Below are 14,759 nucleotides of genomic sequence, written 5' to 3'. Positions count from 1 at the left end.
GTCTATAAATCATGCGGGAATTGCGTAGTCACACGATTGCACGCAATTTGCATTCTCGCCCTATGGTGTCCCATGGTAGCGCGCGTTGGCTACCATATCTAGGAAAATCGTGATTTTTCAGCTCACCGAACAGATTCCCGCGCATCCTGGATCATCGGGGATTGCACTTACGCGTAGTAAACCGCACGTTAAAAACGCACGCGACGTAACGCGACTGAATTACCACGGGCGTTGTGTAAACCCGCTCGTCAGCGCGTGTGAAATCGGCCTCCAGGACTGACGAAGAACGCAGAAGCGTGTTCCATTCATTCGGTTGAAAAGCCGAGTCGCGCTGTTCCCGAACGTCTCGTAGTGTCGCCGATAACGAGCTGCATGTTGGCGCCAACGGGAATTAATCCCTTACGCAAATATTCGCCGGGGCGGAAGAAGTCGGCGGAGCGGACCCCGCGATTATCCGATTCGCGTTAGTTTCTTTGTACCGTCTGTTACAATGAAGTTTTACGGTTGCACGCTTGCTGATCGCGTCCAACGCTAAGACTTTTGCGAGAAACCAGCTTGCGGGGCAATAATGATTTTTCTCGATTTTTTTAATTGTATCTCCCCCTTAGCGCTTATTAAGAATTCTGAATTTGCGGTTTATTGGAGTCGCGAGTTCAAATATGTACGAGTCCCTGAGTTATTTGACCCGAGTTATGAAGTTACCCGGCTGTTTATTATATACAATAATTATGCCGTGCCACATAATGAACCGTGCGAGCCTCGCGTAGCGAAAACGCTGCGTGAAACGCCCACCGACGATAATGAATAGACGTCTATTAAGTTGGACTCCCCCCAGCGCCAAATTTGATCTGACCAACATTAAAATTAAGTGCTAATTAGGTGCTAAAGTTCAAAATTAGGTGCTCAAATCGATTAGCAGAAAATTAAATTTGAATTGGGGGGGCTGTCTTAACATTAAGCTAGCCCCCCCCACATATAAAAACAATATACACATATAAATAAAAAAAACCAACTATGCAATAATTAGGTGCTAATTAGGTGCTCTAAGAATCTATTAAGATATATGCAAAAACAATTTTTTAATAGGAGTTTACTCTTGTACGGCATCAAGTCGACCCGATGTTTAAGTTCAAAATTCTGCCAAACGAAACGAGCACCTAATTCCGCAGTTAGATATCTTACAATAACGTTAAAAAAGGAATATTTCGGCACCATTAATTGTCGAGCATCTAATTTTATAATGGGACTTTACTCTTGTACGGCGTCAGGTTCGCGCGACGTTTAAGTCCGAAATTCGGCAAAACGAAACGAGCACCTAATTCCGCAGTTAGATATCTTAAAATAACGTTAAAAAAGGAATATTTCGGCACCATTAATTGTCGAGCACCTAATTTTATAATGGGACTTTACTCTTGTACGGCGTCAGGTTCGCGCGACGAAAGACAAACGCGCGACCCACATCACGCGTATTATAAATTGTTCATCCGCGAGACGATGGTCTCGCCAAATTTTCCAAATTTTGCAAAATTTCCAAAATGCGCGAATAATCGCGCATTTCAGCGACACGTTCTCAGAGCGATTTCTCGATAAAAATCGAATAAAAATCGGAGCCGCTGCAAGAATATCGCGCGAAAACATTCACCGGTGCGTTTGTCTTTCGGCGCACAAGCATTTCTCCCGGACAAGCTTAAAAAAAATTTAAGCATGGAATAAAATTTATTGGACGCACTGCGATTAAAAGATAAAGTGCGCAAATTTTCATCGAGATGGTATTGCGACGATCAATTTCCTTCGACATCGCGTAGCCGCAACAATAACGCATAATTCGGGAAGCGCATTCAGCGCGCGAGTGCGGTACGTGCTCGAGCGTACACGCCGCGTGAACGCGCGTGTTTAATGACGACGAGCGGGCGAGAGCTGCTTGTTGCGCCACGTTCCGGCCGCGAGATCGAGCATGACAATAAAGCCGCGGAGAAATTCGAAGTCGTGAGCCGGATTATGAATTAAGTTCTCCGGGCCGCGCTGACGTTTCACGCGTTTTACGGCGCAGGTGGAAAAAAAGGCCGCAGGCCTCCCTTTAATCACTGCGGGCACTTTACGGGGGTTTCCTGCTCTCGCTCACGTGTGCGAATGCGGGATTCCGCCAGTCGATCGATCTACAGGTCGATCGTGTGGCGATACCGATCGCGATTACCGAGTGCGCGCAATGCGCGATCAGATTACGCTGCGACTGCGCGAGCGTGCAACATTGTTCTTGCGGGGATCGTTTTTCAATAAGTCGAGTTTGCGTACTCTCGCATCACGTTTCCGTAGAATGAAAGTGTGCATTAAATTTTTTGCTTATTCCCCACGATCGCTGAGGTTTCTAATTAAATGGTGCGGTCTATGCGAGTCTATGCAGTGTTTCCTTCACGTTCAAGTCTCGGATGTTTTCCCTTCCCTCTCGTATTGTAGATGATAAGTGAACACTTTCTCAACGTGTCAATGCAACGAATTCTCAATCTCCACGAACTCTAAGTTCCAAGCGCTCTTTTATCCTTGTGTTTACCGACCATGTATCCATGTATCGTCATCCTACTTTCTTTCTGCCTGAAATGTAATAAACCCCTTTTCAAACCGTTAATCGACTGTTAACTGATAGCAGCTGTTACTTTTGCGAGATACTATAGGGATTCCCATTAATACAGCTTTTATATTTATATATATAACTTCGCAGGCTCGCAAAAACAGTCATTTTGCACACGCGGAATCGAATTATATATAACTTCGCAGGCTCGCAAAAACAGTCATTTTACACACGCGGAATCGGACAATTACCGGAAAGGTAGTGGAAAATGAGAAAATGCCGGACAACGGAAAATACTCTGATTGCCGCGGCACGTATCGCTTCACATTAATAAAAGAAAAACAGCTGGAAATTCGACAAACCTTTTCAAACCTTCGATTAACATCTCTTTTTTTTAAATTAAAAAAATCTATCTCTCAACTGGCAAAAAAGCCTCATTATCATTCCCCTTTTCTCTCGTTACTCTCGAAAGCTCCATTCGCTTCCACTCGCAGGGCAAATTTCACCCGCGTCACATTTGCATCTGAATAAAATTCAATACACTCTGTTGGATTTATTAAGGTTTCTTCACACATATCCGTGACGTGTCAGTACCATATCAGTGCCGTGTCAGTAACATCCGTAACGTAATCATGGTTATTCACATATGTCCGTACAATTTGATCCGTTAATACTCAGTGATCTTCAAGATGGCTCAATTTACGGACGATGAATTGGCAATAATTGCTATAATTTTGGATGAAGAGGAAGGAAATGAGAGAAAGAAACGGAAGTGGGTACACGAAGCATGGAAGAAAAGAGAAAGCGAAGGAGAATTTGCAACCTTGTACAAGGAATTAATTAAAGATGCAAGGAAATTCTTTGAATATTTTAGAATGTCTGAAAATTGTTTCAATAAATTAATACGTAATTTTATCGTAAAATTAAACATGCAATGAACAGAATATTTTATTTGCATCCAAATCCACGATTTGACTCCAAAAAGTGATCTGTTTGGCATAGAATGATTTACAGGCAAACTTACTGACTGCCGTAACGGGTTCGTGAAAAAACAAATATATCGTTTGCAATAAATACGGTATGAATACTGAACTGAGACTGTACGATCCGAATACGTTACTACGCCGGACATGTATAAATACGTCCATTTAAAAACAATGGAACAATACCTATTAGTACTGATACTGACGGAAAATCACGGAACTGAGCGAATACGGCACTGACACGTCACAGATATGTGTGAAGGGACCTTTATCCTTACGTTCGTGTCACGCGTGTAACTGCGCGAGTATTGTACAAAACACTTTGTAAAACAGCGCAGAACAAACGAAGAGGTATCACCTTGATGCTCGGTCGCCGTTACTCTTCTTCCTCCACGTCCTCCTCTCTGCCTGTCCTCTCCCATGCGCGAATTTCATTACAGTAATTCGTAGCGCGGTATTAACGGCACGTAAAAAGGACGCGCTCCAATTATATCCCCGGGATCTTGAGTTCGTTGGATGCCGCAAAGAGAAATCTATTTCCATTACAGTCCTACGCCGCGCGCACATACATATTTCATCTTTTCATCTATCACGGTGAGCGGGGCCGGAGTCTCTTTGAGATACGCGCACGGATATACACATACATGCATATCATATAATATATATATATTTTATATATATGCATATGTATACACATATATATTTTATACATATACGCGACGATCGATGATGCCGTTGCAAATATTATTTTATGGGCGTCGACCAGGCGCGCGCGCAAGCGGCTTTGCCGAGGTGTCGATTCGCGAGATCGATGCCGGGTCTCGATGTGATTGCTGTCGAAATCAGTTAGAGAAGTTATTCATTTCGTGCGGGTCGCACGGTGCGCCTAATAAACATATTCACGACGACTTGCCAGCACCATTGTGAATATGAATAAGCGGGTTCTCGCGCGACGCGTATTATTCATGGTAATTATTAGCAATAATTAATCTGTAAGCATAATAGACAATATATCGGGCTTCCATTATTACTACCGATATAACCAATTCAGAATTTATAATTATCAATTTTTTAATACACGTGCATATGCAGTACGCTTCTATGTAGAGGGGACGAGACTGAATAATTAGAATCAACGATGACAATCGAAGATCTGCGATTTCCGGAACGCCTATCTCCAAGATGAGCACTTAAAATTAATACTTTAATCACAAATCGAAGAAGTAATCCTATGGCTTACTGCATATTCCTTTGTTTAATATACTAGTCAATACATAATGTAAATATGTAGTATAGCTAATATATGTATAGACAACCGGTTCTCTTTCAAAGACTAGGCAAGCGCTCAGACGACACGCTTTACCGATGCAGAATAAATAAAATTAATAAAAATATCCGAGCTCGCTTATCGCGCCAGCTAAGTTACACCGCAAATTCCGATTCCGTGCTATCGCTGTGTAATTTACAAATCGTCTCATCGTGGTTGTCGGTCGCGTAACCTTCCCTCCATCAAACGAACCCTCGCCAAGGCTGCGTAAGATGGCCTTGCCCACATCGCACATATCGCGCGCAGATTTGCATTGGAAAATGCCCGCGCCGAAGGTCGGCCGTTCCAGAAAATCAGGTTCACACGACGGCAAAATCTCACCTCGCGTACGAATCCGCGTAAAGTGGCGTGTCCGGTTCACCAGGATCTCAAGCGACACGGCACGAGGAAAATTGGTCGGGTGTGCTAAATGGAACCAGTCGGCGACGAAGCGAACGACGATCGTTCGCACAACCGAACTCGAGGACTCGCCGAGAACTCGCGGGAACTCGAACTCGCTCGCGAGAGCGTCGATCGGGATTCTGAGTCACGATCTTAATGGGGCGCAACTGCGTCGTGACCCCGAGGAGACTGCGGCGTGCATCGGCTTTTTTGAAATTCCCTGCAACCGGCCTAGATACCGGCGAGGGAAACGACATACACCGCGACGGCCACGGATGAACGCGGCTCGAACGCGCGTCGTCGTCGTCGTCGCGCGGAGTTACACACGGTGAAAGGAAAAATGCATTATTTCCCCTCCCACGCGGGCGGCATATTTTTCTGATTGCATCAAGGGAGTTACATGTAGCGGCGTGCGCGCATGATGCATTTCAGGCATCCGGAGAGGAAAGCGAGCGGGAAAAAGAGGAAAACGCCTGGAAAGAAATGCGAGCAAAGAAATGTATCCAGCCGGTCGCAATGAAGGGTGATCGCAGCGAGTTTACGAGAGCATTAAGTCCGTCGATTCAGGCCCAGTTCGAATGATTGCGCCATTCGATCGCTTAACTGATTGTTTAACCCGATTCTTGGCTGCGCTTTTATTAAAGTCTCGATCGTGCCAGATTAATCAACGTGTTCAAGGAATGTTTGTGATGCAACTTACAGACTTCGCCACGAGACTTCGAGAAAAGTTTAGTTCAGCGCATACAAGCCGAATTCCCTTCCCGACTGCCGTTTTGGATTCTGTCCAGCCAACAAGACACGCCGGAGCAGCGTCGTATTGTCTGCTTTTCAAGTTCTCCGAGTCAACTCGCTCTCACTAGTCATTGTTCATTGTTTTACAACGTTACTTATCACGATCATCTGCGCAACTTCCCTTTCATCTCGCCAATATGACTGCCGGTTTTTTGCCACTCCACGCAGCCAAGTGAAATAACGCTAATTTACTTTAACGCTGAGTTACTCCGGGACGCAACTACAATGCACGGATTCGCGTAATTAGCCACCGCAGGCGTGCACTAGTCGTCGAAAATGTTTATTAATAAATTGAGCAACGTATTCATTCAATTACTGCAATGCACTCTTCTTTTTAGGGCGCCAGTCAATCGCAAATGGCGATTTCTTCACCAGTATTACGCGGAACGCTTCAATCCTACGACAATTACCTTTTCCCTTTGGTTCCCACCATCAACTCAACCCGAGGTCCATTAATGAGCGTGATTAAAGGCTGATTTTATAAGGCTTTATGCAAGAGGACGTGCGATTCGTTCGCCAAGTTTGTCACGTCGCAGAGAGGACTATTCTCGATTCCCTGTTATATTATACGTTACAAGTTTCGGCTTCGTCGCAGGAACAAAGCTTACGGAAGTTTCGGCGCGACACGGCGCGGCGCGCGAATAATATAATTTTGAATTGAATTATTGTCCGCACTGCTCCTTGCGGAAACATGACGCGGATCTTTGAGGAAATTGATAAAACGCGCCGTAAGTTCTCGCGAGATAATCTCCCGCTCTTTTTCCGTTTCGCGTTTTCCCGAGATCGATGTTCGTAGCTAGTAATACACATCCGTGTGAATATGGAGTGCTCGAGCACGAGCTCCGAAGAGTGCGAGGATTGAATTCAGCATTCGCGGCTAACACGATGCAGGGTACGTCGTGTCCCTGCGCAGAAAAGGCAAAGGGTTAACGCACGTAAGAGCCCGGGCTCTTTCATTAACTCACTTCCCGCGGGCTTCCCTCCTTTCTCCGCTCCGTTTCCTCGTCCGACCGCGTATATCTTTTTCTCCTTTCAGACCGCCGCGGTTTTCCTTGGTTCTCCTTCGTCCTCCCGCTTTCTTCCGCGTTTTCTTTCCAGCGACAGTCCGCCTCGTCCTCCTTTTTCCTCCTTTCTCTTCCTTTCTTTTCCTTTCTCTTCCTGTTCGCTTTCCATCTTCGTTCTCTTTCTTCCCGCTTCGCTTGGGACGCAACGACGGCTCTGACAAATTTCATAAGAGGAACCGACCGTTCCCGCGACGGCGCCAAGGCTCAACGAGATTATCCACCGTAGGACGTGCATTCGCGAAATTATTCCTGGCACCGCATGCGTTATCCTTCGCCGCGCGTCATCCTCTATCATTTGAATTTCGAATTTTTCATTTCGCAAATTCGTGGATCTCGCGAATTTCCGGTGTCGTTGACAAGAGCGAGCTCCAAATATCCAGAAGAAAACGACGAGTATGGCGGTCAACGACTATGTATAAATAATTCGCCGCATAAATCAGGACGATCAAGAATCGCGAGAATTATTTAGGTGGAAACTGTAAATTCTGTGGCACGTCGTAGTTTCAAGTTCGAAATACGTTAGTGCTGCAAGACTGGCGTTTTCCACGTCAAACTGCCGCGATGATGCGCCGCTGAGATTATCAAGGCGGCCGGGGAGTGCATTCTGTTTATGAGTAATCCGATTAAGGCTCTCTCTCTCGCACGGGTAGTCCGCCCCGCTGATGTCCTTATTAATTCTCTAAAACTGAAGTACGTGTAACGAGCGCGCGAACTCGGGGAAATTAATATTACTGACGCGGGCGCGCGATAAATCAACTTTTACGACAGAACTCAAATAAACGTCGGGCGAACTTTAAATTAAAACTTGTATAGCTGAGAGTCGCCCCGGGTTGTCTCCTGCGTCTTTCTCTCTCTCTCTCTCTCCATCGCTGTCCCATTTATTTTCACGATCACTTTACGAGCATTAATCGATCCTTTCGTGGAATTAATTGACCCATACGCAGCCTCGCTGCGTTATATTATCCTCGCGGAAAGCAAAGAGGCACCGCGACGCGAAACGTCGACATGATAAATCGCCGCGAATAAAAACGGAATAGCGATCCACCGTGGTCTCACGACGTCCCCGAATGCATTAAATTAAAAGAGACTGAGGCGATCCGGTATAACGAAGATGTCGTCCTTGATCGCGCGATCTTGCCCATCCTCGGCCACATCTCACAGCTATTATTAGCCGCCAAAAAAGCCGCCGCCACGGCCTTTCTGCCGTGCCCTTTTCGTTTGCCATCGAAAAATAATCATCGCCAAACATTGGCGAAAATTGCACAACGTCCTCGCGCGACAATCAACCGACCAACTTACCCACCCACCCAACCCGCAGGCCAAGAAAGTTGATTTGTCGATCCACGGCTGAGCGATCGGCCGAGCACATTGTCGCCCGAACTGGCTAGTTCCGGTAGAAACGAACAAACGCCGCCGTAAAGAGCTATAAATATAACCGGACCGAGTCAGATTAGTAAATGGAGCGTGCAAATGTGTGCCGAGCTGCGTCAAGACAGCGTTGAGGTACAAGTACAAGTATGGACCTTTACCGAGATCGAATCGCGCGATTTTTCACGCAATTTTGGATTTTGAGATCGATAAACAGGTTCCGAGCAATTCGACATATACCATTCAGCCGATCTAATCCTTTCGCTATGGCAATGCAAACCAGCCAGAGATACGCACTTTAGCAATTGAAATAATTCTTTGCTTACTCCGCTGTTTTAGTACGTTATATTAAAGATATAATTTTCGGAGAGTAAAAATGAAATTACGAGTAGAATTGATGTGTAAAGACAATATGTATTTAAACTTATATGTCTACAGGCCATTTCGTGAATGACGACTATTAGTCGGTATTAAAGTTAAAGCGTGGGCGACTGAATTAATTTATTTCCGCGATCGCGATTAATTCGGCAGTTTCAATCGTCCGACCCTTTTTGTACGTTCGTACGCGCGCATTTCATTATTTAATATGTGTATCGGTTCGGAACCCGTTGCGGAGGGCTACACGTCTACTATTATTTCGCGAACGTGCTCAAACACAAGCACCAACATATTGTGTCGTTAGTAGCCAATTATGGAGTTCGAGTATCGTTCGATAATATCCTTCGTATCGGCGAAACGGGAGGAGGAGCGGCGTTATGCAGCTGCCATACGCGGCCAGTAACTTGTAAGTAGTAACTGTCAAAGTTATAACGCGAAAATTACAATTCCCGTGACTAACGCGGCTGTGTATGGCGGTGGCACGCAACGTGAGTGTGTATTAATTAGCGATCGCGCCCACGAGGGCTTGCGATTTCCGTCGCGTTAACGTAACGCGTCTTTATTCACACAAACGTTTTCTTTTCAAGTACATACACTGTCTTTTAGATATATTTTTTGTGTTATAATTAAGTTTGTATTAAAATTTCTTTTTTTTAAATATTTCTTTCTATATCTTCAATATTCTTTCCAGTCCTCGGCCTCGCGATTGAATCTCAGGATCCTGAAAATACTTTCTAATGTTTAGCCCCAAGTACTTACGTTCAACGTATTCAATGACGTTAGCTTTCCGAATTGACTTTTAACTATCGTTTTTGGTGAACGTGTGGCATACAAATGTTGCGAAATTAATCAGTCTTATTCTTTGTATGCCACGAAAGGAGTGTTGCGTCGAAATGGATCGGAAATCGAAAGATCGTGAGATCGTGGCGTGCCTATGACCCCACTTTGCGAATCACAAGGACAAGCCTTAATGATTTCGAACGATTGACAGTACCCGCTAATCGAAATGGTCCGTTTTGCCGATTCGGATTGCGATAGCATCTCTTAACAAGAAAGAGGGATTACGTGACAATCTCTCGGTTTATACACACAAGAACGTGAGTTGCGACAAAGCTAAATTTCTGCTTTCTCTCTCAAAACTTAACGATTTTCCGCACTCAAATTTTCCGAGAGATAGTCGCTTTCTTATTTATGAAATTGCTTCAAGAACATGACTCGAACCGTCAGCAGAGATAACTATCCTCAACATCGACGCGACCGAAAGCCGATAAACGAATTTCGCAGTGCGCGCGGTACACGAATCGAAAATTTCTCGTTGTGGAGCACAACTGTCCGCTTTCCAATCCACGCCGCCGTTTCCTGGGCACACACTCGCGGCTCTTCGTGTTTTTCTCGATCGCGTGATCTCGACGTTGCGAGCAACATCCTCCATAAATATTGCACGTAGCACAGCGCCGGATGACGGAGCATAAGCGCGGAGGGAACCTCGTGCGTTCGTCGAAATAACGTTAATTCCGGCAACGACTGACCAGGCACGTGTGCGCCTAGGTATGGCCGGAGAATCGGCGTTTTCCACGTCGGGAAACGCGCGAACACATTCTTTCTGCCTCAATTTACTCCCCCGATTCTCCCTCAGCCGCGCCGCTCTCCGACCGACTCTCCGTTCGGTACCCTTTTCCTCGCCTGATTTCCTTTATCTTATTCGTTGCCTTTCACGAGCAGTTATGCTCTGTCTACACTGGAGGATGATTCTATTTGTGGCTCATCCGATGCCTTGTCTATACTGGAGGATGATCAACCAACTTCAGTATATGATTTTCGACTGTCTTCGGATGAGCCACAAATAGGATCATCCTCCAGTGTAGACAGAGCATGAGATAACATTGGCATCAAGATGAAATAAGAATAAAGCGTGAAACGGCACACTTGTTTCAAATTCAATTTTTTGGGGATTGATAATGTTTCGTGTGAATCTTTCAAAGAGCGTTCAAAACTGGAGAGCTGTGTCGATTCAATATTTTACCACCTTCCAATTGTTCCTGGTATAAAGTCGAACGTAAGAATCCTGACCGAGAATCAACGGCGACGTATTTCGAAACGGTGCGGTTGGAACAATCTGCGGGTTTGTAATGACTTGTAAATTTCAGGCCGCTGAATATTGCGTAGCGCTAACATCCTATTGCATTAATCTCTAATTTTGCCGAATTTAATCTATTGTCTCGCGTGGTGAGTCTGGCGCGCGCGCGCGCGAGAACCGGTCTATTTCAGGTCACTCGCCTTTCCACGCAAAAATGACCCGGCTGGCGAATGACGGACGCGATTATAAACGTGTGACTCACTTCTACGCAGCAAGGAAATAAACTAGAAGCGAACGGTCAACACGAAGTTGTGCAAGCAAGCGACGAAGCTGCTTACCGATGAATTCCAGAAGTCTTGGCGCGCGCCTTTGTCTTTCCCTTTGTTAAATTCAATTACCAGCTTCTTGATACTTTCAAGACCACTTAGTATATTAGAGAATGATAAAAAATATCAGACGTGTGTCCTGTAAGCATTAAAATTGGAGTTTGCAGACTTTATTTTATTTGGACTGGACATTCTCGCTGTTGTGTGAAAATATATAATTTATTTTTCATTCATGTATTATAAAATTCCTTATTGATTAAAAACAAGGTTTTATGGGTATTTTTAGAAGGGACAACACAAGACTTCAATGGAGCTCTCTGGATTCTGATAAGAAACCATAAGATTGACACCGGCTCGTCATCCTAGTTCTGCTCGTGTAAAGATATAAATATATCGTTTGAAAGAAGCGATGCACTTGCATAAAAAGTATGATATTATCTGCAGGCCGATATTCCTCGTTACTATATTAAGTGACGGAGCGCGAGCGAGCGAATGAAGCACCGGAATGTAAGAGGAGGCAATTTAAATCGGTCGGCAATCGAGCGATCGCAGTAAAATACCGCTCGGCGCAGCAGTTAGGGGAGAAGCCAGAAAAAAATCTCATTTCAATGAAACGATCGTCCCACTTCATACCGTAAATGCAAAACGTCGTCGAACACAGTCAATATCAGCGCATAGCACAGAGAACGCGCCGTATCTGCATAGCCGGAATATTTCACGCCGATCGGTTTCTCATTCGCCGCTTCGTCTGTTCATCGCGCCAAGTTTTGCAGTGCGTGAAGCACTCGATCGATCTCTCGATCGCGTGTGCTGCCTGTTGTTTCTCATTAACACGTTCTTCATCTCTCTCGAGCGGAAGGCGAACAAAAAAGTCTCTGAATGAGACTGCAAAGAGGTGCTTCTGAAGCTTCAGAAGATCAAGATTGGAGCTGCATTTCTCGAGGAGCGCAGATGCGGTTTTTGTCGCTCGGCATTTCTGATCGCGGGTCTCACGTCGAATCGGATTCTGTCATTCTGTCGGAATTAGTCTTGCTACTAGCCGCAATCCGCGATTTCGTGTGAATTCTTTTCGCACGCGTGCGTACCACGCAGCCCGGCGAATTACGTATCGCGGCCGATTCACTCGCGAGAGGAGCTCTCTTCTCGCTCGGTACTTTCGCGTCGGTATAAACGAAAGGCCATAAAGCGAAGCTTTCCATCGACAACTTCGGACGAGTCCAGGGACGTACCTCGTCCCTCTTGCTCTCTCTCTTTCTCTCTTTCTTTCTCGTCTCCCTGTCATTCGAGAATAGCTTGTGCCCCTCCTGGACGTACTTCCATACTCTGAGAGACTGGCGCAGGCGTCGTACGTGCGCCGAAGGTTTTATAGTATTAACTGAAATTGCAACAGTCCCCGTAAAGTAGAAGGCTTTAGTAGCACGGTCCCGAGTACGTGTGTACGCGAATGCACAGGGTGGCCCGAAAGTAGAGACGGCACCACCTCGCTCGCGTTTCCATCAGGAAAATCGATGACTTTCTCTTCGCCGCTTGGTCATCGGCGAGTCTGGCCGTCGTCGCGACATTTCTGCCGATTGTTTCGCGAGGATTCGCGCGTAACACTTCGAAACATCAATCGCCGACGAGCCTCGCGTAATCATTACCTCGATCCGGATACGAATAGACTTTTGAACGCCGTGAAAATTAACAGTCGAAAATTTAGGATCGCAAAACTGAAACATTCAAGAGAGGAACGAGAGGCGAGAATCTTTCCCGCAGTTCTGCTCGATTTCGTTCAATCTCTTATCACTTATTTTTTTCGTGAGGGATCCATAAAGTTGCACCGATTTTCCCAAAGCATCCCGACAATCCCGACGAAATCGCAGCCGACAGACGGTGCACCACGGAACGAGCTTCTTCTCACTTCCACCCCCGCTTACCGGCCGTGATCGAACGGACGTCATCGATATTTCGGCTGCGAAAGTAGACACTTATCTGTTTACACGTATCTCCGGCGACGATCATCGCCGGCGACTGAATGCGAATGAGCCACCCCGTGAACGTGGAGTATCCGACGTCGCCAGCGGAGCGCCCGGGCTTTTTCCAGTGACGAGAGGGATCAGGGACGTGCGCGACAGTAAAATCGAAATTGTCAGAGCTGCCGCTTTAGTTTTAGAGCCTTGGGTTACTGCCGCGCCGTCGAATCCCGCCTCCCTCATCCCCCCCGCGCCCTCCACCCTTGGGGGCCGCCCTTTTCTTTCTCTCGCGACGTAATAAGTATCGTCGGGACGTGGAGTCTCTCTTTCTCTGTCTTTCGGACCCGCAGGAATTCAATCAGGGAATTTCGACGTTTGGAAGCGAGAAAGAGAGAAGCTCGATCGTGCGAGAACGCCGGATGACTTATTCCCAATCCGCGTTGATCCAAATTTTATACCGGTGAAGGAAGGGAGGAGGTGGTGCAGATTCGACGACGGTACGGGAAGAGAGGAGGATGGATGCGGAGGGGCCCGGGACTCTCGAACGGTTTCTCCTTATAACTACGTTTTATTGGGCCGTTACGTTTCACGAACGAGAAATTTAAATGCGACGTTTAAACTCGCGCGCATGTTTCCGACAAAACTGAGAGAACTGGCCCCTCGGACTGCAGGCCGGCGATTAAAGTGATGTACATATAATGCTACAGCGCGAATTATTCAACCCTCTCCGGTTTCGTCCTCTTCCTTTTTGTTCCTCCAGGCCGCCCTCCAAGTTTTCCAGAGAGGAAAACCGCGCGTTTTCCTTCTCTTGATAATACACCGATAATGAACATGCTGGTGGATGGGAGTCGGTATAGTAGTTAAAAATCAAATAGAACGAGCCATCTTCCTCTAGGGAGAAGCAAGCAATTAATTTGCATTAATTAAAGCGCAGCGAGCGCGCCAAGCGTTAACGACGCGCATTGGGAGCGCTGTCAAAAATTAATATAATTGCACGTCCCAGCAGGTGCACACGTGTAATCGCTGCGGAAGTGTTAAATCCGATTATCGCAGCACGGTTAACAAAACTGGAAACCTTTCTGGCATGATTCGGTAAGCCGATTAAAACACGATGCGTGAGGAGTGCTTGTGTAACCGATCTGCCTGTGCACGACAAATTATCCGGGAAACGCGGCGATGGATTTATCTAGTCGCGCGTTCCGCCGTCGTCGACTTGATGAAAATTGAAAGTTTACGCGCGCAACACGCTCGTCCATATTGTACCGCCGACGCGAATAACTCACGTTGTTATCGTTGTCATCTTGGCAGTCACGGTAGTGCCGGTAAATGCCGGCATTACGATTAATTCACGCGATTTTCTGACGCAGGACAGGCTTTCTAATATTTCATAGCGCGCAATTCACCGTTTGCCACAACGTGCTATTACATCGCGCCAGCGCAATTTGCATCGGCCGCCGACCAAAATTACGGTCTATTTTCGAACGCGTCTTTAATAAGCGTAAATACATTTTTTATCTCTCTTTTGCTCTCTCTCTCTATCTTCGT

General features: G+C 46.1%; 2 protein-coding genes across 6 annotated transcripts in view; one reads left to right on the top strand and one right to left on the bottom strand.

Annotated features, from left to right (window-relative positions):
- The window catches only part of LOC105284340 (tudor domain-containing protein 1), a 162,438-nt gene that overhangs the window by 11,890 nt on the left and 135,789 nt on the right, over nt 1-14,759 (bottom strand). Inside the window, exon 1 of one of the 5 annotated variants that reach the window (XM_020033268.2) lies at nt 13,179-13,307. The exons of 3 other annotated variants lie outside the window; for them this stretch is intronic. In XM_020033268.2, coding sequence (XP_019888827.2) covers nt 13,179-13,202 — 24 coding nt within the window. In that variant the 5' untranslated portion in view covers nt 13,203-13,307. Of the gene's footprint in view, nt 1-3,907; nt 4,066-13,178; nt 13,308-14,759 lie in introns of those variants that run through there. One more of the 5 variants, XM_026970366.1, reaches the window with a different exon arrangement.
- Nucleotides 1-14,759, top strand: part of LOC105282193 — a 61,191-nt gene that overhangs the window by 2,713 nt on the left and 43,719 nt on the right. The gene's annotated exons all lie outside the window — the stretch shown is intronic.

Source organism: Ooceraea biroi, chromosome 6 (genome assembly GCF_003672135.1).
Source record: "Ooceraea biroi isolate clonal line C1 chromosome 6, Obir_v5.4, whole genome shotgun sequence".
NCBI lineage: Eukaryota > Metazoa > Arthropoda > Insecta > Hymenoptera > Formicidae > Ooceraea > Ooceraea biroi.
This window is presented reverse-complemented; position numbering and strand designations above follow the sequence as displayed.